The sequence below is a fragment of the Oncorhynchus gorbuscha genome, linkage group LG22 (assembly GCF_021184085.1).
Source record: "Oncorhynchus gorbuscha isolate QuinsamMale2020 ecotype Even-year linkage group LG22, OgorEven_v1.0, whole genome shotgun sequence".
NCBI lineage: Eukaryota > Metazoa > Chordata > Actinopteri > Salmoniformes > Salmonidae > Oncorhynchus > Oncorhynchus gorbuscha.
The window spans coordinates 26,359,207-26,385,135 of NC_060194.1; the positions used below are offsets into that span (position 1 = coordinate 26,359,207).

General features: G+C 41.7%; 1 protein-coding gene across 1 annotated transcript; it reads left to right on the plus strand.

Annotated features, from left to right (window-relative positions):
* Positions 1-3,190: 3,190 nt before the first annotated feature.
* Positions 3,191-25,857, plus strand: LOC124009881 (cadherin-4-like). Its single transcript, XM_046322100.1, has 14 exons — positions 3,191-3,432; positions 6,118-6,243; positions 9,406-9,561; positions 9,663-9,804; positions 10,332-10,495; positions 12,040-12,174; positions 12,895-13,080; positions 13,269-13,576; positions 13,717-13,859; positions 14,039-14,260; positions 14,474-14,707; positions 16,065-16,192; positions 22,951-23,286; positions 23,482-25,857. Exons 1-14 carry the CDS (start codon positions 3,382-3,384, stop codon positions 24,676-24,678), a joined length of 3,528 nt encoding a protein of 1,175 aa, XP_046178056.1. The 5' UTR covers positions 3,191-3,381; the 3' UTR covers positions 24,679-25,857.
* Positions 25,858-25,929: the final 72 nt, after the last annotated feature.

The window sequence follows — 25,929 nt, forward strand, 5'->3', positions numbered from 1 at the left end:
GACTGCGATTACTCACCATGAACTGGCAGAATCGTTTTTTCCTTTAACGAGTCTGACGAGGCCGACTGCTTTCTCAGGAACAGGCCCAGATCCCAGTGACTTGCGTGAAGAGGACGCAGAGAAAAAAAGTGGCCAGAGGGCGGGCTGACTTCTGAGACTTCGTAGGCGATTGAATAAACCCCCACTTCCTTCCATTCTGCTAGCAAACGTGCAATCTTTGGACAATAAAATAGATGACCTATGCGAAAGATTTAATGGCCTCACCGGGCAATTGCTAATGTCGTCTTGACATTTATTATAATCTTACTATAATGTTCATGTATTTTTTATTTATCCTGACTGTTCAAACTTCTAGAAATGATGTTACTTCAACAGTCTCACTCATACCCTTTACATTCACCTCCCCTAGTGCAGAACCAGATGCATCCCCTCCTCCAGGTCACACTCAAGGCAGAGTCATTAGATCATTTATTTTGGTACTGTCATAGTCAATCAATCATATAATATTTTTTTAACCAACATTTTTTTATCTTTAATTTACAATCAGTAGAAACTATGAGAATAGATAATATATAATAATATATGCCATTTAGCAGACGCTTTTATCCAAAGCGACTTACAGTCATGTGTGCATACATTCTACGTATGGGTGGTCGCGGGGATCGAACCCACTACCCTGGCGTTACAAGCGCCATGCTTTACCAACTGAGCTACAGAACCAATAGAAAGGTTCAGTACTTTTGTGAAGCATCACAGTACAGATGAAAAATATACGGCAAATAAAAACTCTAAATGGATTGTGTTACGAGATAGATGGTAGGGGTTGAATGGAGCTGAAGGGTAGGACTAAAAACAACAATATAACAAATGTAAAACATACAGGGTCTGTAAAATGTATATACAGTGGGGCAAAAAAGTATTTAGTCAGCCACCAATTGTGCAAGTTCCCCCACTTAAAAAGATGAGAGGCCTGTAATTTCCATCATGGGTACACTTAAACTATGACAGACAAAATTAGAAGAAAAAAAATCAGAAAATCACATTGTAGGATTTTTTATTCATTTATTTGCAAATTATGGTGGAAAATAAGTATTTGGTCAATAACAAAAGTTTACCTCAATACTTAATATTATATATATTATATATATTATATACCCTTTGTTGGCAATGACAAAGGTCAAACATTTTCTGTCAGTCTTCACAAGGTTTTCACACACTGCTGCTGGTATTTTGGCCCATTCCTCCATGCAGATCTTCTCTAGAGCAGTGATGTTTTGGGGCTGTTGCTGGGCAACACAGACTTTCAACTCCCTCCAAAGATTTTCTATGGGGTTGAGATCTGGAGACTGGCTAGGCCACCCCAGGACCTTGAAATGCTTCTTACGAAGCCACTCCTTCGTTGCCCGGGCGGTGTGTTTGGGATCATTGTCATGTTGAAAGACCCAGCCACGTTTCATCTTCAATGAGATCTTGCATGGAGCCATTTCCTAATAATTGCTCCCACAGTTGATTTCTTCAAACCAAGCTGCTTACCTATTGCAGATTCAGTCTTCCCAGCCTGGTGCAGGTCTACAATTTTGTTTCTAGTGTCCTTTGACAGCTCTTTGGTCTTGGCCATAGTGGAGTTTGGAGTGTGACTGTTTGAGGTTGTGGACAGGTGTCTTTTATACTGATAATAAGTTCAAACAGGTGCCATTAATAAAGGTAACGAGTGGAAGACAGAGGAGCCTCTTAAAGAAGAAGTTACTGGTCTGTGAGAGCCAGAAAACTTGCTTGTTTGTAGGTGACCAAATACTTATTTTCCACCATAATTTGCAAATAAATTCATTTAAAATCCTACAATGTGATTTTCTGTATTTTTTCCCTAATTTTGTCTGTCATAGTTGAAGTGTACCTATGATGAAAATTACAGGCCTCTTTCATATTTTTACGTGGGAGAACTTGCACAATTGGTGGCTGACTAAATACTTTTTTGCCCCACTGTATTTAACAAAAAATATGTGGGGGAATGGAAATGATGCAGACAATTAAAATGATGGAAGCAATCTACCCGCAGTACTAAAGCTGATCACCCCCTAAGAAAAGTAAAAGAAAAGAGAAACGATAGCGTACTTTAGGACATGAAGGTCAGTCAGTCTAGGAAATGTAAAGAACTTTTAATGTTTCTTGAAATGCAGTCACAAAAACCATCAAGCGCTGTGATGAAACTGGCTCTCATGAGGACCACCACAGGAAAGGAAGACCCAGAGTTACCTCTGCTGTAGAGGATAAGTTCATTAGAGTTAACTGCACCTCAGATTGCAGCCCAAATAAATGCTTCACAGATTTCAAGTAACAGACACATCTCAACCATCTGTTCAGAGGATACTTCATGAATCAGGCCTTCATGGTCGAATTGTTGCGAAGAAACCACTACTAAAGGACACCAATAATAAGAAGAGACTTGCTTGGGCCAAGAAACACGAGCAATGGAATTTAGACCAGTGGACATCTGTCCTTTGGTCTGATGAGTCCAAATGTGAGATTTTTGGTTCCAACCTCGATGTCTTTGTAAGACACAGAGTAGCTGAGTGTATGATCTCTGCATGTGTGGTTCTCAAGATGAAGCATTGAGGAGGGGGCGTGATGGAGTGGGGGTGCTTTGTTGGTGACACTGTTGGTTATTTATTTAGAATTCAAGGCACACTTAACCAGCATGGCTACCACAGCATTCTGCATCGATTTGCCATCCCATCTGGTTTGCGCTTAGTGGGACTATCATTTGTTTTTCAACAGGACAATGACCCAACACACCTTCCTTATTCTATGAGTGTTGTCCTTGTCCTTCCCAGCTGAAAGCAGTTTGGGAATGTGACAGTCCTGAGGTGAAGTTTAACACATGAGTGAGAGAGCACTGGATTCAAGATCAAGTCCAAATATTTTAGAGAGTTTGAATGATTAAATGCAATACATTCAATTCTTGGACCATTTTGGAAGGCAACATATATTGGTGACCAATTGTGATAAATAAACCAATTTGTTTTCATAGGTGATATCCATTCTATATTGTCACACAATAATAATAGCTTTCCCGGTCAGAGCTGTGCACAAATACTCCATCTACTGTATGTGAGCTGTGCACAAATATCCCATCTATGTGTGATGAACCAAGCTTCATCTTTTGCCTCGCCCTTTCTGTAATCAGCCTATGAGCGATGCTGTTGTGAAACGAGTTGAGAGACGCCGCCTATTGCAGTCTGTATAATCAAAGAATAAAGAGTTTACAATTTCGAAAAGGCCGAAGTTGATGTAGGCTACAACAGAAAATACTGAGCAGCAGATTTAAAGGATTAGGCTACACTTCAACAGGGGAGCATTTGACCTAAGTCAACAATCATTCCAATGGCCCGTGTAGCCACAGCCACTGTTTTATTATTGCCGTTCATACTAACGGTGAGTAAAACTTCTTATTTATCATATTGTAGCATGGTAATGCTGGTAATTAGGTATAGGCTACACAAGCAATAACGGAACAGTTTTTTTTTAGGTGCGACACTTCTCAGGCAGCCTAGATGTGAGCATCTCAATGACAATGTCGGGAAGAAAAAAAACAGTTTTCTTTTTAGGATTGTATAACCTTCGCTTATTTGAAGAGAACATTTACTTCATATGTCGCTATTTTATTACTCTACCGTTCATATTTCGCGTGCAACACCGACTACGGACAACATGAGATTGAGAACAAAAACAGTTTAGCTGCGTAATGGTGCCCAGTGGTCATTTGCCTAGAGAAAGTCTGAACACATCTGGTCAATGTCAGTGAAAGAACTGCTGGTGAAAAACTTCGCTCCGATTTTAGAGAATGTCCCTGAATATGATATCTATCAACAGCAACAATCGACACTGATATCACTATCACAACTTTCTATTAGTTTAAATGTTGTGAAATTGATTTGTTCAACATTTTCATTGGGTCTTCTGCATACAGACGATAACGATTTTATCATAAACGGAATACATACAGCTTCCTGTCGTTCTTACAGTGAACGAAAACTATTAACAGCTTAAAGCTATATACTTTTCAGTTATAAGTATGCCTGTCATATGTCTTTGATTATGAATTGGCATAAACATGCTAAATGTTGTTGTGTTACAGCCTGAATTCAAAATGGATTAAATCTATTTATTAAATCTCACCCATCAACACACAATAACGCATAATGACAAAGTGAAAACATGTTTTTAGACATTTTTGCAATTTTATTGAACTGTCATTTACACAGGTATTTACACCCTGAGTCAATACATGTTAAAATCACCTTTGGCTCTTCAAGCTCTGTCAAGTTGTTTGTTGATTATTGCTAGATAGCAATTTTCAAGTCTTGCCATATATTTTCAAGCTGATTTAAGTCGAAACTGTAACTGGGCCACTCAGGAACATTCAATGTTGTCTTCATAAGCAACTCTAGTGTATATTTGGCCTTGTGTTTTTGGTTATTGTCCTGCTGAAAGGTGAATTTGTCTCCCAGTGTCTGTTGGAAAGCCGACTGTACTTGGTTTTCCTATAGGACTTTGCCTGTGGTTAGCTCTATTCCATTTATTTTTATCCTAAAAGAGCTCCCTAAGTCCTTCCGATGGCATACCCATAACATGATGCAGCCACCAGTATGCCTGAAAGAGTGGTATGAAGAGTGAAGAGTGGTACTAAGTGATGTGTTGTGTTGGATTAGCCCCAAACATAACGTTTTGTATTCAGGACATAAAGTTAATTGTTTTGCCATATTTTGTTTTGCTTCACCTTAGTGCCTCATTGCAAACAGGATGAATGTTTTGGAATATTTATTTCTGTACAGGCTTCCTTCTTTTCACCCTATCATTTAGGTTAGTATTGTGGAGTAACTACAGTGTTGTTGAACTATCCTCAGTTTTCTCCTATCACAGCCGTTAAACTCTAAATGTTTTAAAGTCACCATTGGCCTCATTGAAATCCCTGAGTGGTTTCCTTCCTGGCTGGCAACTGAGTTAGAACGGATGCCTGTATCTTTGAAGTGACTGGGCGTATTGGTACACCATCTAACGGTTCATTAATAGCTTCACCATAATCAAAGGGATATTCAACGTCTGCTTTTTTGCAAGGCATTGGAAAACCTCCCTGGACTTTGTGGTTGAATCTGTGTTTGAAATTCACTGCTCGATTGAGGGACCTTACGCATACTTGTATGTGTGGGGTACAGAGATGAGCTAGTCATTCAAAAATCATGTTCAACACTATCATTGCTATCAGTGAAACCATTCAACTTATTATGTGACTTGTTAAGCTTATTTTTACTCCTGAATTGATTTTGTCTTGCCATACCAATGTGTGAATACTGAAGGCACTAAATCCATTAATCTGTACAAAGTGGTACAGACACTGAGGAAACAATCATGACATGATATTTAAACATAGCTTTAACTATTGCGCTAGAACTTACACTGCGTGCACAAAACATTAGGAACACCTGCTCTTTCCATGACATAGACTGACCAGATGAATCCAGGTGAAAGCTAGGATCCCTTATTGATAGCGCTTGTTAAATCGACTTCAATCAGTGTAGATGAAGGGGAGGAGACAGGTTAAAGAAGGTTTTTTGAGTGTATGTGTGCCATTCAGAGGATGAATGTGCAAGACAAAATATTTAAGTACCTTTGAACGGGGTGTGGTAGTAGGTGCCAGGCACTCTGGTTTGACTGTGTCAAGAACGGCAATGCAGTTTTACACGCTCAACAGTTTCCCGTGTGTATCAATAATGGTCCACCACACAAAGGACATCCAGACAACTTGACACATCTGTCTGTGGGAAGCATTGGAGTCAATATCGGCCAGCATCCTTGTGGAATGCTTTCAACAACTTGTAAAGTCCATGCTGTGGCGAATTAAGACTGAAAAGGTGGTGCAACTCAATATTAAGAATATGTTACTAATGTTTAGTACACTCAATGTATAAGTTATTGAGCAACTTGTAGTCTGCAGTTGTGAGTTATTTAGGAGCAATGCAGTGTTATTACAGTGTTATTATCACGTTAGCATAAAACCCATATGCTTTCTTAGTGAGTCAATATTATAATGCTGTGTTTTTTCTTTTGTATTTTCTGCAGTTTTTATGTGTGGTGGCAGCAGAAGGCGGTGGGCTGAAGCTGAGAAGACAGAAGAGAGAATGGATCATTCCTCCTCAGAGGCTGAAGGAGAATGTAGATTACACCAGCCAAGAGTACATCGCAAAGGTATGATCTGATCCTATACGTCTTACTCTAACTCATGGAGTGATTCAGATGTTTCTGACAACCATGAGACATGAAAAAGTCGGAGCATGGCATAGCTCTTTAGGCCACACATCGGATAAGTCAGTTGTCTGTCTAGAATGAATCATGCATAATAAGATCCATGAAGATACAGGGCTTTAGCGTTTGGTCAACATTAGCACTTTGAAAGTTTGTCGATGTCCGTACTTTGAACCAAAGAACTGCTGAATGTTGTCTTACTTTCTACTGATCAGGTTGGTTGCATACAGTATATCTGTGTCAGCTAGGTGTTGGACTCTAAAGTGAAGGAATACCTGTGTAATCGTTATGTTTGTGATTTCTGTGTTAGGAACAAGCTGCTCAGAGATACAGCCCAATGTGCGGTCATACCTACAGTCACTGAGCAATGGTTTAGTCTAAAAACAAAACAAATCAAAATAAAATGAAATGTTATTTGTCACATGCGCCGAAATCAACAGGTGTAGTGAAATGCTTAACCAACAATGCTGTTTTAAGAAAAATACCTGCTAAGTAAACATAAAAAATAAAAATAAATAGATAAGTAAACAATAAGAAATAAAAGTGAACAAATAATTAAAGAGCAGCAGTAAAATTGCAATAGTGAGGCTATATACAGGGGGTACCTGTACAGAGTTAATGTGCGGGGGCACCGGTTGGTCGAGGTAATTGAGGTAGAGTTATTAAAGTCACTATTCATAGATAATAAACAGAGAGTAGCAGCGTAAAATAACAAGTCTTTCTACAACACATTCTGCCTGTATCTGTCACGCTTTGGTCATTATATTTTGTGTTTTTGGTATATGTTTGGGTAAGCCAGGGTGTGAGATGGGTTTATATGTTGTGTTTCGTATTGGGGTTTGTAGTATTGGGATTAGACGTATGGAATCGAAAAGGAAAGCACGGCTATACAGAGCGAAAACCAAAGGTAACGGGGGAAAGCGCAGAGAGAGAGTGGCTGAGTCAGGAGTCAGACCCGAGCCTACTCTCCCTGTTATTCGTGAAGAGCAGTTGCAGTGGGAAAGGCTGCACCATTTGGAGATTTGGACATGGGAGGAGGAATTAGACGGAAAAGGACCCTGGGCGCAGCCGGGAGAATATCACCGTCCCAAGGAGGAAATATAAGCAGCTAAAGCTGGTCCTGTGTAGCTCAGTTGGTAGAGCATGGCGCTTGTAACGCCAGGGTAGTGGGTTCGATCCCCGGGACCACCCATACGTAGAATGTATGCACACATGACTGTAAGTCGCTTTGGATAAAAGCGTCTGCTAAATGGCATATATTATTATTATTATTATTATTATTAAAGCGGAGAGGCGCAGGTATGAGGAGGCAGCACGGCGACGCGGTTGGAAACCGGAAAGTCACCCCAAAAAATGTATTGGGGGGGCTAGAAGGGAGAATAGTTATGCCAGGTAGGAGACCTGCGCATACTCCCTGTGCTCACCGTTGGGCTAGAGAGACCGGGCAGGCACGTGTTATGCTATGGAGCGCACGGTGTTTCCAGTGCGGGTGCAGAGCCAGCTGCGACACATACCAGCCCTTCCTATTGGCCGGGCTAGAGTGGGCATCGAGCCAGGTAAGCTTGGGCAGGCTCGGTGCCTCGCCTGTTCAGTGCAGCCAGCGCTTTTCTCCTCTCCTGCGCTGCCGGAGTCTCCCGCCTGTTTAGCGTAGCCAGAGCCTTTCTCCTTTCCTGCGCTGCCGGAGTCTCCAGTCTGCCCAGCACCGCCAGTGCTCCCAGTCTGCCCAGTGCTCCCAGTCTGCCCAGTGCTCCCAGTCTGCCCAGTGCTCCCAGTCTGCCCAGTGCTCCAGGCTGCCCAGTGCTCCCAGTCTGCCCAGCGCCGCCAGTCGGCCCAGCGCCGCCAGTCGGCCCAGCGCCGCCAGTCGGCCCAGCGTCGCCAGTCTGCCAGGATCCGCCAGAAGTGCCAGTCTGCCAGGATCCGCCAGAAGTGCCAGTCTGCCAAGATCTTCTAGATCGGCCAGACAACCTGAATCTTCCAGTTCCACCAGCCAGCCAGGATTTACCGGAGCCTACTACCTGCCTGAGCTTCCTCTCAGTACTGAGCTTCCTCTCAGTACCGGGCTGCCTCTCAGTACCGGGCTTCCCCTCTGTCCTGAGATGCCCTTCTGTCCTGAGATGCCCCTCTGTCCTGAGATGCCCCTCTGGTCCCGAGATGCCCCTCGGTCCCGAGCTGCCCCTCGGTCCCGAGCTGCCCCTCGGTCCCGAGCTGCCCCTCAGTTATGTGGGGATCAGGGTGAGGACTATTAGGCCATGGTCGGCGGAGAAGGTGGATTATCCCAGGACGCGTAGGGGAGGAACTAGGACATTTATGGAGTGGGGTCCACGTCCCGAGCCAGAACCGCCACCATGCACAGACGCCCACCCGGACCCTCCCCATGCTCTTGAGGTGCGTCCCGGAGTCCGCACCTTAGGGAGGGGGGGTTCTGTCACGCCTTGGTCATTATATTTTGTGTTTTTGGTATATGTTTGGGTAAGCCAGGGTGTGACATGGGTTTATATGTTGTGTTTCGTATTGGGGTTTGTAGTATTGGGATTGTGTATGATTAGGGGTGTGTCTAGTTAGGCTTGGCTGCCTGGGGCGATTCTCAATCAGAGTCAGGTGCTTGTCGTTGTCTCTGATTGAGAACCGTATTTAGACAGCCTGACTTTCGCGTTGTAATTTGTGGGTGTTTGTTCCTGTCTTAGTGTTGTAGTCACCAGATAGGTTTCACGTTCAGTTTGTTGTTTTCGTATTTCTGTTATTTCATGTACCGCGATTATCTTCATTAAAGTCATGAGTAACCTACACGCTGCATTTCGGTCTGACTCTCTTCATTCAACAGACGAACGATGTTACAGTATCTCTCTTCTACAACACAAACATGCCATTCATCTATCAATAGTTTCATACCTACAGTATACCTTGATATGATAGCATGTGTTCAGCTACATCTACAGATGTACATTTGACATTTCGGCTATACTCCAAAAATAGGTTCCGTAAAAAAAAAGAAGGCTTTTGTGGTATTATCCTAGCTATTCACTGATGCTTATTATTATATCAACACTATTACAATAATAATAGTATTTTACTCTCAAGACTGATTGGTATGTGTGTTTTTGACAGATTCGCTCTGATGAGCAGTACACGTCAAAGGTGACTTACTCACTGACTGGGATCGGTGCAGACCAAAACCCCAGGAGCCTATTCACTGTCAACCCAAATACAGGCCTGGTCAGAATCAATGGCATTCTGGACAGAGAGAAGATACCTTCCTACCACGTAAGCTACCCAGTAAAACCTAATCCAAGGAATGGAATGCTTGTGCTCAAGATGTAAGATATGAAAGAATGTCTGATGTTCTAACATGGTCTCTCTTTTAGTTACTTGGAGTAGCGACATACAACAATGGAAGCAGAGCAGAGAAGGACATTGACCTGTGTATTTCCGTTGAGGACCAGAATGACTGCCAACCAGTGTTCGTCTTTGGCCAATCTGGATCTGTTAATGAGTCCAGTGCTGCAGGCATGTTCCAATTATTTTAAATCTTTCTATCAAACTTGATGAGAATTAGTAGCCAGAGTAGTGGTAATGGTTCAAGCTGTAGCTGTTGTAGTAGTAGTGTTATTACCAGTGTTATCAGTGAAATAGTCACAGTAGTGATACAGTAATAGTAGTAGTAGTCATCGGCGTTGTAGTAGTACAGATGTGGGATCTTAATTTGATCACTTTTTTTTTTACCTTCACAGCAAATTCAAATGTTTAGTGTATTTGTGTTTTAAATAGGCTTCTAAAGTTTGTAATTTCCACTTTGAAATGTCAGACTCTATTTGACCTAATGACCTAATGAAAAAATGTGCATTCATTATAATCCACATAATAATTCACATTTCCTTTTGCTGCAGGATTATTTTCCTGCTGTAGCAAATGGGCTCATATTAAGATCCTACTTATGTAATAGTAGTGGTAGTGGTAATAGTAGTGGTAATAGCAATAGTACAGTAGTAGTACTGGTGTACTGCACAAGTAACTCTTCCCTTGGTCAATTCCAGAAACCGTTGTCATGAAAGTTTTAGCCACAGATGCAGATGAAGTGAACACGCTACACTCTCAGATTTACTATAGCATAGTGCAGAAGAGTTCTTCAGATAGCATGTTCGCCATCAACTACCAGACTGGAGAGATTATGGTTCGCCAGACGACGCTGGACAGAGAGGTGAGAGAGATACCTTGGTATACTATTATACAGTGTACTGTGCATGTTTTTATTTATTCTTATTTCACCTTTATTTAACCAGGTAAGCTAGTTGAGAACAAGTTCTCATTCACAACTGCGACCTGGCCAAGATAAGGCAAAGCAGTGCGACACAAACAACAACACAGAGTTGCACATGGAATAAACAAGTGTACATTCAATAACACAATAGAAAAAAGAAAGTCTATATACAGTGTTTGCAAATGGCATACAGGTCGCAGTGGTGGGTGGTATAAGGGGCTTTGGTAACAAAACAGATGACACTGTGATAGACTGCATCCAGTTTGCTGAGTAGAGTATTGGAAGCTATTTTGTAGATGACATCGCCGAAATCGAGGATCGGTAGGATAGTCAGTTTTACTAGGGTAAGTTTGGCAGCATGAGTGAAGGATTTTAGATTTGATTTTGTATTGGAGATGTTTAATATGAGTCTGGAAGGAGAGTTTACAGTCTAGCCAGACACCTAGGTATTTGTAGTTGTCCACATATTCTAGGTCAGAACCGTCCAGGGTAGTGATGCTAGTCAGGTGGGCGGGTGCAGGCAGCGAACGGTTGAAAAGCATGCATTTGGTCTTACTAGCATTTAAGAGCATTTGGATGCCACGGAAGGAGTGTTGTATGGCATTGAAGCTTGTTTGGTGGTTAGTTAACACAGTGTCCAAAGAAGGGCCAGAAGTATACATAATGGTGTCGTCTGCATAAAGGTGGATCAGGGAATCACTCGCAGCAAGAGCGACATCATTGATATATACAGAGAAAAGAGTCGGTCTGAGAATTGAATCCTGTGCTACCCCCATAGAGACTGCCAGAGGTCCGGTCAACAGGCCCTCCGATTTAACACACTGAACTCTGTCTGCAAAGTAGTTGGTGAACCAGACGAGGCAGTCATTTGAGAAACCAGAGCTATTGAGTCTGCCAATAAGAATGCAGTGATTGACAGAGTCGAAAGCCTTATCAGTGGTGACCGTGTTACCTAGCCTCAGTGCAGTGGGCAGCTAGGAAGAGGTGCTCTTGTTCTTCATAGACTTGACAGTGTCCCAAAACTTTTTGGAGTTAGAGCTACAGGATGCAAATTTCTGTTTGAAAAAGCTAGCCTTTGCTTTCCTGACTGACTGCGTGTATTGGTTCCTGACTTCCCTGAACAGTTGCATATCGTGGGGGCTATTCGATGCTAATGCAGTACGCCACAGGATGTTTTTGTGCTGGTCAATGGCCGTCAGGTCTGGAGTGAACCAAGGGCTATATTTGTTTAGTTCTACATTTTTTGAAAGGAGCATGCTTATTTAAGATGGTGAGGAAGTTACTTTTAAAGATCGACCAGGCATAATCGACGGGATGAGGTCAATATCATTCCAGGATACCCTGTCGATTAGAAAGGCCTGCTCACAAGAGTGACCACAGCACTGTATGCATTGTATGCATTGACAATTTCACAGCCAGTAATGTTGATATCTACAACAATAAGTAACTAACTATAAGCTCTATTATATTTCCTGGTTGTCTAGACCCAAGACACCTACACCCTGACTGTAAAAGGCTCAGACATGAACGGAGCAATGGGTGGAAACTCAGGAACAGGACAGGTGGTGATTCAAATCCTGGACATCAACGACAACATCCCCACCCTGGAGAAAGAATATGTAAGATCTAAAACCTCTCAACCTCTTTATATTTATTATATTGAAGCGACAATAACTCTATTAGTATTATAGTGTTTTTATATTTATTATGTTGTAGAAACCATAACCCAACACCTAGCAGCCTCGTTGAGAAGTTCAGAACTCTTGGCACAATGGTTAATGTGTGAGGCTTGACAGTTGCTGGACTGCAATATTTAATTTTTACATGTATTTGTTATTTTACCAGGTAGGTTGACTGAGAACACATTCTCATTTGCAGCAACCACCTGGGGAATAGTTACAGGGGAGAGGAGGGGGATGAATGAGCCAATTGTAAACTGGGGATTATTAGGTGACCGTGATGGTTTGAGGGCCAGATTGGGAATTTAGCCATGACACCGGGTTTAACACCCCTACTCTTACGATAAGTGCTATGAGATCTTTAATGACCTCAGAGTCAGGACACCCGTTTAACATCTCACCCGAAAGACGGCGGCACCCTACACAGGGCAGTGTCCCCAATCACTGCCCTGGGGCATTGGGATATTTTTTTAGACCAGAGAAAATAGTGCCTCCTACTGGCCCTCCAACACCACTTCCAGCAGCATCTGGTCTCAGTACCAACCCTGCTTAGCTTCAGAAGCAAGCCAGTAGTGGTATGCAGGGTGGTATGCTGCTGACAAATAAGCAATATGTTGCTGGGGATGTATGAACTTTTGATGTGTGAATGTGTGTTTTCAGTACGAGGGGAGTGTGTTGGAGAACACAGTCAATGTGGAGGTGCTGAGGATCAAAGCCACTGATCTGGACCTGATGTACACTGAGAACTGGCTGGCTGTGTTCACCATCATCACAGGCAACGAAGCCGGCTACTTCACTATCACTACCGACTCCAAGACCAACGAAGGCATTATTATGATAACCAAGGTATGGGCTATGATTGAAGATTGACTCAGGCTTGAATTTAATCGAAAGCATTTCAAACATTTTCTTTTCAATGTAATTCCAGCCTCAGTGTCTTGTAACTACAAGTCTTCTCAATTCTCATAATATTACAACATTGTTTGTATCACTGGACTCTTTCTACTGTTTATCCCTGCTGTTTGAATCTAAAGGCACTGGACTATGAGGAGCTGAAAGTGCTCAACCTTGCCATAAGTGTTTCCAACAAAGCAGTGTACTACTTTGGCTCCTCTTCTACGAGTGGAGGGATAGGAGGAGGAGGGGTTTCAGGCGGGGGTATGACAGGCAAGACCTACCCCATCAAGATAAATGTGATCAACCAGAAAGAGGGCCCCAAATTCCAGCCAATGGTTAAAGTGGTGACCATCTCTGAGGACTCCACCAGAGTCACCATTAACAAGGTCATCACTACCTACGCAGCCATCGACAGTGACACACTACTGACTGCTACCAATGTTAGGTGAGGTCCCAGATCTTTTCATATTGTTTTATCGGAGTGAATATTATGTGATGTGATTTTATGTTATGTTAATCTCCATCTTACTAAAGGATCATGGAGTTGATCCTAATTGTGTGCTCTTGTCATTATCATTTACTCAGGTATGCCAAAAAATCTGATGTAGACAACTGGCTGATCATTGATGAAAAGACAGCAGAGATCAAGCTGAACAAAGTGCCTGATCGGGAGTCCAAATACCTGGTCAATGGAACATACTACGCCAAGATAATAGCCATCACAACCGGCAAGTACCCATACTATAATCAATTTGTCCTCATGCCATTCTGTAAGATATCAAGAAGTCAAGAAATCTGTCCAGAACATTGGCGACTGAAGATGCACTCTAGGACCTTTGCTCCACTTGGAGCTAAAAGAGAATAAGTCAAGTCTGTACGTAATTCTGTATTTTCTTTTGGTGTACAGATCTGCCATCCAAAACGGCCACAGGGACAATAGCTATCCAGGTGGAGGACTTTAACGACCACTGTCCCATACTGACAGCTACGGCTACGACCATGTGTCTGGGGGACACCACTGTGTATGTCAAGGCTGTGGATGGGGACACCTTCCCCAACGGAGCTCCCTTCAAGTTCAGAGTGATTCAGGGGGACAGCAAACAGACGTGGACAGTGGAGCACCTCAATGGTAACATAACTAATCTGGGACTTTGGGGTTTAGTAATCAGATAGACAGTATGACAAGCTTAATCAAGGGGTGTTTTGCTTTTATTTTGTTGAGCCTGATAAGTGTTTTAGAATGAGCAGTCATTGTGGTGTGTTTGAATGGAATTGGTTGATAGATTTAATGTCTAGATTTGTATAATTCATGTTTGTTTTGTCTCTCTCATATTTATTTTAGCTACCACTGCCATTTTACGAGGCCATGCCCACATGTGGCCAGGTCACTACAAGGTTGCTGTGGAGATCAGTGACCAGCAGGGGAAGGCCTGTGCTGACATCCAGATTCTGAACGTGAATGTGTGCACCTGTGATCAGGTCAATAAGGTCTGCTTCGCCCGGGAGATGGTTAAGGACGTCACATTAGGAGCATCTGCCATCCTGCTGCTCCTTCTGGGCCTCCTGCTGTTGCTGCGTGAGTAGGACCTCTGTTAACTTCATCTTCTGTTGGCTTCCTCAATCTGCCTACTTGATAAAGATCTAGGGAGGAGAGACTGCTTCATAATGCTGCTGACTAACGTATTTCAATGTTTTGAGTGATTAGTAAGTTGGGCAAGACAAGTCACTAGGCAGGTTTACATTGACCCAGGTTTATTCGACAAAAGCAATGTCACAAAATAATATATGTTGACGTGTGTAATGGAAATGGCAGATATACTGTACATGTAGGAGACATTTTCTAAAGATCAACAACATTTTTATCTGTTCTGCAGGGGTGGATTTTTATTTTGTCCTGCTTTCTTTACTGCGACAAATGTTGATGGAAACAGTGTTTTTTGAGTATTATTGTTGAATCATTTTGAAGGCACGTGATGTCATCACGCTTCTATAAAACTCCACTCCACATTTCTTTCTGAAAGCATAGTTCTTGCTTCAGCCATTTTTTTCAACTATGAAAATTATGTTTTCTTTGCAGGACAAGGATTGTCCTGACTTTCAAGAATGCATGAATTGCTTCACCTTGCTTTTATGATTGGCTAGAAAGTTTCACCATCCAATTATTTCAGATTTACAGGAGTGCAAGTTTCACCATGGCACGGACCATGCACAGGATCGTTGTTTGAATATAGCACATTTTTGTCAATGATTGTATTCTGTTCATTATGGCTTTCGCGGGCTACCTGAGACATGAAACATATAGAGGGCATAAGCTACTGTCACCAATTTATTAAGCCTAATGTGCAATTTGCCTAAATGGAAAATGGAAACACCAGTTTTTTTTATTCTACACTGTACACTCTTACAAAAAAGGGTTCAAAATAGGTTCTTCAGCTGTCCCCATACGATAACCCTTTTGGTTCCAGGTAGAACTCTTTTGGGTTCCTTGTAGGACCATCTTTGTAAAGGGTTCTACATGGAACTCAAAAGGTTTTTTACCTGGAACCAAAAAGGGTTCTACCTGGAACCAAAAAGGGTTCATCAAAGGGATATCCAATGGCAGCTGAAGAACCCTTGGAGGTTCTAGACAGCACCTTTTTTTCTAAGAGTATAGATTTTAGGTGTGACGTCATTACGTTTAGCTGTTTTTATTGACTCAATATAGTTAAATGGAAACACACAATAGCATGCAATTGTCGCATCAATTTTCTATTCAAACTTTCGAAATGTTGACAACAAATCACTGGACAAGGTAATGTAAACATAGCTATTGATGGGTTATGGGTTATGTCTGCAACCCTTTGTCCCAAGGCATTCAGACCTCTAACCTAACAGCATGTCTTGGGCTTTGTGTTTTGTGAACATTAGTTGAAATTTGGAATGTGTGTTTACAGTGGTGCCCCTCTTGCTGCTGTTCTGTCTGTGTGGAGGAGTGGCGTCCATAGGTGACTTTAAGGCCATGCCATTTGACACTAAAGAACACCTGATTCCATATCACACCGAGGGACAAGGAGAAGACAAGGTATTTTATACATGATGGCACTGCCAATGGATGACATCAAACTGGTGTCTGTAGTAGAGGTTGTAAATAAGAATGATCTTTGGACATACAGTATCAGTCAAAGGTTTGGACACACCTACTCATTCAAGGGTGTTTTCTTATTTTTTACTAATTTCTACATTGTAGAATAATAGTGAAGACATCAAAATGATTAAATAACACATGGAATCATGTAGTAACCAAAAAAGTTTCAAACAAATCTAAATATAATTTATATTTGAGATTCTTCAAAGTAGCATCCCTTTGCTTTGATGACAGCTTTGCACACTCTTGGCATTCTCTCAACCAGCTTCATGAGGTAATCACCTGGAATGCATTGAAATTAACAGGTGTGCCTTGTTAAAAGCTAATTTGTGGAATTTCTTTCCTTCTTCTGCATTTCAGCCAATCAGTTGGCTGTGTTGGTATACAGATAGGTCACCAGATATGTCATCAGAGAGCGCAACAGAACATTGTACTGTCTACACTCAGTTTGTTGTTTATATTAAAACATTTTCATTAAATAGATTTTAATCAGAACTAAAGTTTTGTTGCTAAGGATTCCATGACGGGGTTAGCCTTTACGACTGGGACTGCAAGTTTGTGTTCCATTTTTTGTGTGGATTCCGCGAGTGCTAGCTGGCTGTACTACAGACACCTGTCGTCATCGTGGGAAAGACTCATTGTTATCTTTTCGTAAATCAACTGGTTGCAGTAAAGTGCCAAAAGTTTTACACTATGGAGGAACAACATACTCCATCATGGAAAGATCCGACTACCTCACAAAATAACTTTAACCCGACAAAAAAAAAGTAAAACAGATTAATCTACAGACATGGACGATTTACTTGCCGTTGAAGTCGAGGCAAGTGCTCTGGCTGGAATCCATGCAACACTGGAAAAGTTGTGTGAGGAGGTAGCAAGGCTGAGGGGGAGTTTAGCCAGAGTGAAATTCTCACGCTCCAAGGAGAAAACAAGGCACTCACAGCCAAGGTAAAAATCCACGATTCCAACATGGATTGTCTACTCAGGGAAAACGGGGTGATGAAGGAGTCGCTACTAGACATACAAAGTCGTAGCATGCGTGAAAATCTATTTTTTTATGGGATTCCTGAGGACACATCCAATAATCCAGAGGGTGTGATCAGATAATTCATGCAATTCCCATTGAAACTTCCTATAGAAACTTTAAACAAGGTGGCTTTCTACCGAGTGCACAGACTTGGAGCTCTGAGCGACAAGACCAAGGGTCCCCGACTGATCATCGCAAAATTTGAACAATACCAACAAAAGGAGCTAATCAAAAGCAGAGGCAGGGAGCTTAAAGGGACCAAATTCAGGCTCAGTGACCAAGGGAGATAAACGAACATCGTAAGAGACTGTGTCCGGTACAAAGGCAACAAAGGGAGAAGGGTAAGCGTGCCTTTGTCATTGTGGACAAACTCTTTATAGATGGACAGCTATTCTGAGACAGCTTCATAACACCATGGCTGTACTAAATTCTACAGGGACTTCAGGTTACGAAAAAAAGAAAGTATGGGAACTGTAAAAATGAAGTGGATATGAAGTTGATATGAACACACACATACTCAATTACATGCTCGCTTACACATACAGACTTATACATACACACACACCTGCTCTCGCTCTCTTCTCTCACTCTTTTTCTCTCTTTTCTCTTCTCTATTGTCGAGAACTGTTTTAAAATGTAATATGTTTATTGTTTGTCTCTTTTTTATGTATTTGTCTACACGTTTATATATGTTTACAACAAACAAGGGGAAGATATCAGAATAGGGACATTGGGGAATAATAGCATATTGTATGGAATACATTTGTACTGTAGTGAAGCCGTCTCTAGAGTAATGTCTTTCTTGATCATGTGAAATGTAAATTGCTATGGAAATGCTGGGATGTGTTTTTCAATGATGTTAAAGGTAACTATGATGCAACTATGACGGTGATACGATATGGATTACAATTATCATCATGAATATTAAGGCTATACCCACTACATGTTACACACATAGACACTCAACCATGCAAATTGGCATATTATTGTCTTACTCTTATACAGACATCGTACACACTCTCACTAAATCACATCCAATATACACATCATCCTACTCAGATTTACTACACACATAATATCTTGTCTCAATGTTCTAACATCTGTGGTATTGGCTCACAAGCAAACAGGCAAGGGAATAAAACAAATATTGCTAGAACTTATTTATTGAATTCTAAATATCAGACATTTGAATGCTCTAATTTTGACCGTCATAATAGCTCTGATGGCAGTAAATTTACAAGCACTAATTATGGTCAATTTAGACTGAGAATAGTATCTACTTAAGGTAAGGGGTGAAATAAGTATAGCCAGTTATAATTCTAATTGTTTAGCAGATTTTAAAAAAGGTCCGTCTTTATGCGGCTAAAATAAAAGGAATATAACATATACTGTAGACAGGAAACTCGTTCTACATCCTTAGATGAAGTTGCGTGGGAAAAGGAATGGGGTGGTGAAAAATGTTTCTGTCATGGACAAAGGAACTCAAAAGGTGTGATGATATTAATTAACAACAACTTCGATCTGAATGTGCAAATAGTCAGGAATGATTCGTAAGGAAAGTGGATCTTTTTGAATATGAATGTGGACGAAAAAGAGATTTGGCTCATTATTCTATATGGTCCAAATCAGGATGATCCATACCTCATCGAAAACATTTCTACTAATTTATTGAACTTACAGGCAACAAATGATCCAATTATAATGGTAGGAGACTATAACACAGTGTTAAGTACCTCAATGGACCGTAAAGGTAATCACTCTGTTGTGACTAGGGGGCAGTATTTTCATTTTTGGAAAAATAACGTTCCCAAAGTAAACGGGATATTTTGTGAGGACAAGATGCTAGAATATGCATATAATTGACAGCTTAGGATAGAAAACTCTAAAGTTTCCAAAACTGTAAAATATTGTCTGTGAGTATAACAGAACTGATATTGCAGGCGAAAGCCTGAGAAAAATCCAATCCGGAAGTGACTCATGTTTTGAATGCTCTGCGTTCCGATACGTCCCTATTGAGCAGTGAATGGGCTATCAACCAGATTACTTTTTCTACATATTCCCCAAGGTGTCTACAGCATTGTGACGTAGTTTCACACCTTTATGTTGAAGAATAAGCATAAGCGGCTACATTGCGCAAGTGGTCACCTGATGGCTCTCAGAGTGAGTCTTGCGTAAAATAGGTAGGCATTTTTCCTCTCGCTCCTACTGAAAAACCAATTGTCCCGGTGGATATATTATCGAATAGATATTTGAAAAACACCTTGAGGATTGATTATAAACAATGTTTGCCATGTTTCTGTCGATATTATGGAGCTAATTTGGAATATTTTTCGGCATTGTCGTGACCGCAATTTCCGGTCGATTTCTCAGCCAAACGTGAAGAACAAATGGAGCTATTTCGGTAACAAAAAATAATATTTTGGGAAAAAAGGAACATTTGCTATCTAACTGGGAGTCTCGTGAGTGAAAACATCCGAAGCTCATCAAAGGTAAACAATTTAATTTGATTGCTTTTCTGATTTTCATGACCAAGTTACCTGCTGCTAGCTGGACATAATGCTATGCTAGGCTATCGATAAACTTACACAAATGCTTGTCTTGCTTTGGCTGTAAAGCATATTTTGAAAATCTGAGATAACAGGGTGATTAACAAAAAGCTGTGTTTCAATATATTTCACTTGTGATTCTCTTGAATATTTTCTAGTAATATTTATGTCTGTTGCGTTATGCTAATTAGTGTCAGATGATGACAACGATCCCGTTCACGGGATGGGAGTTACAACAAGTGCCCTTAAGGAAATCACAAATATTATGGACACATTAGAAATAGTAGATATTCGGAGACTAAAAAACCCGACCTAGTGAGATATACAGTTGAAGTCAGAAGTTTACATACACTTAGGTTGGAGTCATTAAAATTCATTTTTCAACCACTCCACAAATGTCTTGTTAAACTTCTTATGGCTGGGGGACAGTATTGAGTAGCTTGGATGAAAAAGGTGCCCAGATAAACTGCCTGCTACTCAGGCCCAGAAGCTAAGACATGCATATTATTAGTATTGGATGGATTTTTTCACAAGTTTTTGCCTGCCATATGAGTTCTGTTTTACTCGCAGACATCATTCAAACAGTTTTAGAAACTTCAGAGTGTTTCTAAAACTGCCATATAGATACCCGCCATGTTGTGCAGTCAACAGAAGTCAGAAACAGCATTATAAATACTCACTTACCTTTGATGATCTTCATCAGAATGCACTCCCAGGAATCCCAGTTCCTCAATAAATGTTTGTTTTGTTCGATAAAGTCCATCATTTATGTCCAAATACCTCCTTTTTGTTTGCACGTTTAGTTCACAAATCAATATTAACGACACGCAGGCCAGACGAAAATTCAAAAAGTTCCATTACAGTTCATAGAAACATGTCAAACGATGTATAGAATCAATCTTTAGGATGTTTTTATCAACCGGAGAATTCCTTTTTCTTTAGAAATGCAATGGAACGCAGCTACCTCTCACGGGCGTTCACCTGACTGAGCTCATGGCCTTCTACCAGACCTCTGGTTGAAATAGCTCTCATTCACCCCATTTTACAGTAGAAGGGTATCAAAATCTACTACTATACTATGCATATCCTAGCTTCTGGGCCTGAGTAGCACCGATTCCATGGTGTCTGAGATTCAAAACTGTGCTTTTCAGCTAAAATTATTATATAGAATTGTTGCCACCAACAAAATGTTGAATATTTGGGGCATACAATCATTGAAGCTCTGCAAATTTAGTTGTGAGGATACAGAATCAATAGACCATTTAGTTTTGTATTGATCCCAGGTAGCCTGTTTCTGGTCTTAGGTTCAGGAATGGTTAAAAATGCATAGCATTGATCTAAAATTTACCCTAGAAATAGTACTGTTAGGAGATCTGGAGAGACCGGGTCAGTCAATTACTAATATACTAATACTCTTAGCAAAGGTATTTATCTTCAACCCCACAATCTGTGGATTCTATTCAATTATATAGATTAACGTTAAACATAACAGCATCGTTGAAAGTTATGTGTTGCCAAGAAACCCGAAGAGGGTGGCCAGCAGAGATAAATGGGATGGGCTGAGGAAGCTGAGGGTCGGGATGTGGAATTGGAGACAAGTGGGAGTCGAGTTGCTGTGCAGGAGATAGAATAATGGTCAAAGAAAAAAAGTCTAAATAAAGCATCACTAAAAGTATGTTTGAATGACACTGAGGGGCAGTGTTTTTACAACTAATGCCGGTTTGCCTGAGGCTGATGCTGTGCAGGTGCGGGTTCACGTTTTTGGCCTGGTGGGAGATCTGTCAACGTGCCCTTGAGGAGGGCATTGACCCTTGATGCTTCTGTGTGTCTCTCTGAATGGGAGTCTGTTGGATGACTGGTATGGTGTAGTTGTTGAGCGGCTTCACTGCAAGTGTATTGTATGTTTCGGGTATTCAATCAAAAAAAGTGTGGAATAAATCAATAATATTTTATATTTGAGTTTCTTCAAAAAATATATAAAATATATGCCATTTAGCAGACGCTTTTATCCAGAGCGACTTAGTCATGTGTGCATACATTCTACGTATGGGTGGTCCCGGGAAACGAACCCACTACCCTGGCGTTACAAGCGCCATGCTCTACCAACTGAGCTACAGAAGGACCCAATTTAGCAACCCTTTGCCTTGATAGCTTTGCACACTCTTGGCATTTTCTCAACCAGCTTCATGAGGTAGTCACACGGAATGCATTTCAATTAACAGGTGTGCCTTGTTAAAAGTTAACATGTGGAATTTATTTCCTTCTTAATGCGTTTGAGCCAATCATTTGGGTTGTGACAAGGTAGGATTGGTATACAGAAGATAGCCCTATTTGGTAAAAGACCAAGTCCATATTATGGCAAGAACTGCTCAAATAAGCAATGAGAAACGACAGTCCATCATTAATTTGAGAAAATCCAGAAAATGTTAAGAACTTTGAAAGTTCCTTCAAGTGCAGTCGCAAAAAAAATCAAACGCTATAATGGAACTGGCCACAGGAAAGGAAGACCCAGAGTTACCTCTGCTGCAGAGGATAAGTTCATTAGAGTTAACTGCACCTCAGATTGCAAGCATGGAGGAGGAGGTGTGATGGTGTGGGGGTGTGGTGCTGGTGACACTGTCTGTGATTTATTTAGAATTCAAGGCACACTTAACCAGCATGGCTACCACAACATTCTGCAGCGATACGCATCATTTTTCAACAGACCAATGACCCAACACACCTCCAGGCTGCGTAAGGGCTATTTGACCAAGAAGGATAGTGATGGAGTGCTGCATCAGATGACCTGTCCTCCACAATCACCCGACATGAAACCCAATTGAGATGGTTTGGGATGAGTTGGACCACAGAGTGAAGGAAAAGCAGCCAACAAGTGCTCAGCATATGTAGGAACAAGTATAAAATATGTTTTTATTTGTTTAACACTTTTGGGTTAGTAAATTATTCCATATGCGTTATTTCATAGTTTTGATGTCTTCACTATTATTCTACAATGTAGAAAATAGTAAAAAATAAAGAAAAACCCTTGAATGAGTAGGTGTGTCAAAACCTTTGACTGGTACTGTACATGTATTATGTTCCATTTCCAAGTTGAAATTTGGCCCACTCATTCCCCCTCACAGGAAATTCCACTCCTGCAAATTCCTGTGGCGATAGATGGCTCCATCAAAGTTGTTGACTTGGAAAACAACAGGGGGGGAATGGGATTAATAAGAGATGCAGGGGCTGCAGGAGGATCAGCAGGAGGAGTGTTCGGGGACGGCTTCACCCCGTCCGCAATAAGCACATGGGAGCACAACCATTCCCATGGCTCACACCAGCCCAGTGGCAGAGTGAAGGTGAGCTACGGCGTGGGTGGAGGAACCATGACTGGACATGAACACTTCTCCAGATATGGAGCTGGAGCTTATGACGGTGTCGCTCTCTCCGAGGGAGACCTAGAGGAGTACTACTCTGCAGTGAGTATCTTAGATCATGATCGTTTGAAGACCAGTAAAAGTGTGTATGCATTAGTATTGAGATTATACTGAGTCGGTGAAAGTACATTTCGTGGATTACTCCTTTAACATAGGAGTTGAGGGCAGCGTTATTGTAGCCACTTTGATTACATTTGTTAATATACTGTGTCTGTTCCTATCATATGACCTTTGCAGAAGGCCAATCATGCTGCGCAGAATGACCAACAGAGAGATGACCTACTGATCTACGACTACGAAGGTCAGGGGTCACCGGTAGGCTCTGTTGGCTGCTGCAGCCTCCTGGGGGCCGATGACGACCTGGACTTCCTCAACGACCTGGGGCCCAAGTTCAAGACCCTGGCCAAGATCTGCCAGGGGTCAATAGCTATGGAGGCGGAGACTGTCAACATGTCTGTGTCATCCCCTAGACCTAGGCCTACCACATCCACCCACACAGAGGTCAATAGAGACACAGCTCTCAATGTCAATACCCTGAACACCTCATCCACCACCTCCACCTCCTCCACACCCCTACAGGAGAACCTGGTTACTCGGGCCCAAGGATCAGCCACCATCCGCAAGGTTCAGGAGAACAAGGTGATGCCCAACAAGACCCTCTTCATCCAGCAGCCCCCTATGTACTACGCTGCTGCCCCCACCATGTACATGGTGGAGCCCCAGCCCCAGTTGGTGCTGGTGGAGCAGAGAGGGGGAGGTGGTTATGTCCGTGCCCAGCAGGCGGTAAGCCAGGTGGGGGTAGGGATGGGTCAGGGGGTGGTGCAGGTAGGAGGGCTCCATGGTTCTCAGGGCATGATTTTACTGGAGAGGCAGGTAGGAGCAGGTGGTAGTGGGGAAGGACAAGGTCATGTTGTTATGGGGGAAAGCCAGGTCTTACAGGGAGCGGGCCACACTATTTTGGGGGGAGGTCACATTATTACAGAGACGAGCCAAACCATTACACGGGGAGGCCAGTTTCTACAGGGGGCAGACCAGACCATGGTCGGAAAAGGCCATCTATCGCCAGGAGGAAACTTCTCACAGGGAAGCCTGTTCGGGTCCAGGAAAGTGCTGGTTGTTGAGAGCGGGTCTGGGTCAGCCTCGGCAGCAGGGTGCAGCGCAGGCTTAGGGGCTGCCCAGGTCACCATGCTGCAGAGAGGCCAGGGGTCAGAGGTCAAATGTCATAGTGTAGAAGTGAGAGGTCAGGGTGATGCTTCCTCGTTGAGCTCCAGCTCCCTGTGTGGCACGGCAGGGTCAAACGAGGCCTCTGCTACTGCTGTCAAAGTCACCACCACGCCCACAGCTGCACATTGTAGCAGCAGCCACACAGCTGTGGTGCAAGAGAAGAAAATATCTGTCACTGAGAAATACGTTGAGACGAGTACTATAGCGTAGAAAAACAACTTCACATCAGCTTGATAACATACGGTACACTGTGGGTTTAAAGGTGATTCCTAGGGAGAGAGAAAGAGATAGAGAGATAGAGGTACTGGTGCTTTCTGCTGGTCTGAAATACAGGAATTCAACCCATTGTTTGTTAACAACTCTTTTATAACACTTTTAGTTTTTATTATCACGATTACCAGATGGTATATAATCCTAAATATGATTCATTGATACATTGTGAATTAATGATTGAGTTGAAGATACTTGATTACAGAAGAAGAAATTGAATAAAAATGATGAATTCATGGAATCGAATCAGTATTTGAAAGGAGTGAAATATTTTTCTAAACATTCAAATGTTGTGGTGGGTGATGTATTAATTGTTCAGGTTAGGAAATGTGTCTATCTTTGATAAAGCTTTTTTTACTGGGATTGTCAATTCTTGATGTAATTCATAGTTCAGTAGGTCAAGGTTTCCAAGCGGGACATACAAAATTATTGTACCAGAGAAGTGTGGGACCCGTCAAAAAGACCCTATTTTTCTCTTATATTTTACATTTTAAGCGAAAGAGTGTATTGTTTTTATGTTGGGTCTCATATGCATTAATTTATCCCATGATTTTCAAGTTATTGATGCATAGGTCATATTATTTTGGGAAAATGGACATTAAATGATGCCTATTTTTTTGTTCATCTCAACATTCGAGCTAAAAATAGAGATTATGTAAGATTTTACCATGGGCTTGGCTTATTATGCACTGATATGCATTAAAGCAGGGGTGTCAAATGTGCTTTGCCCCTGGGGCCACATTCACTATTCATCGAGGTCCGGGTGGCTGCATTGAAAATGTGTTATATTTCTCGCCGTGAAAATGTTTTTTTTTTCTCTATCCATAGTTTGGGGAATTTTCAATGCTCCCTGACTGTCTTTCATTTCAGTGATTATTAGCGAGCTGGACACAGTCACGTTTCTGTATGAATGTAGGTCCATTATCAATTCTACACAGTTTCAATTTGGTTTTAGTCATTTTAATGTATATTGATAACATACTGTGTTATCAATAGTTCGTATCCCCCCACAAATTTTATATATATATATATATATATATTTATTGTTGTTTTTTTACTCAAAGAACCCGCGGGCGTTATGCTAGACACCCCTGCATTAAAGTTTGAGATTGATGTTGACCTGGCTGCAAGCTTTCATGTCTAATATATTACACTGTATGCGTCATGAGATATGGTGTCTGCCTGCAGTAT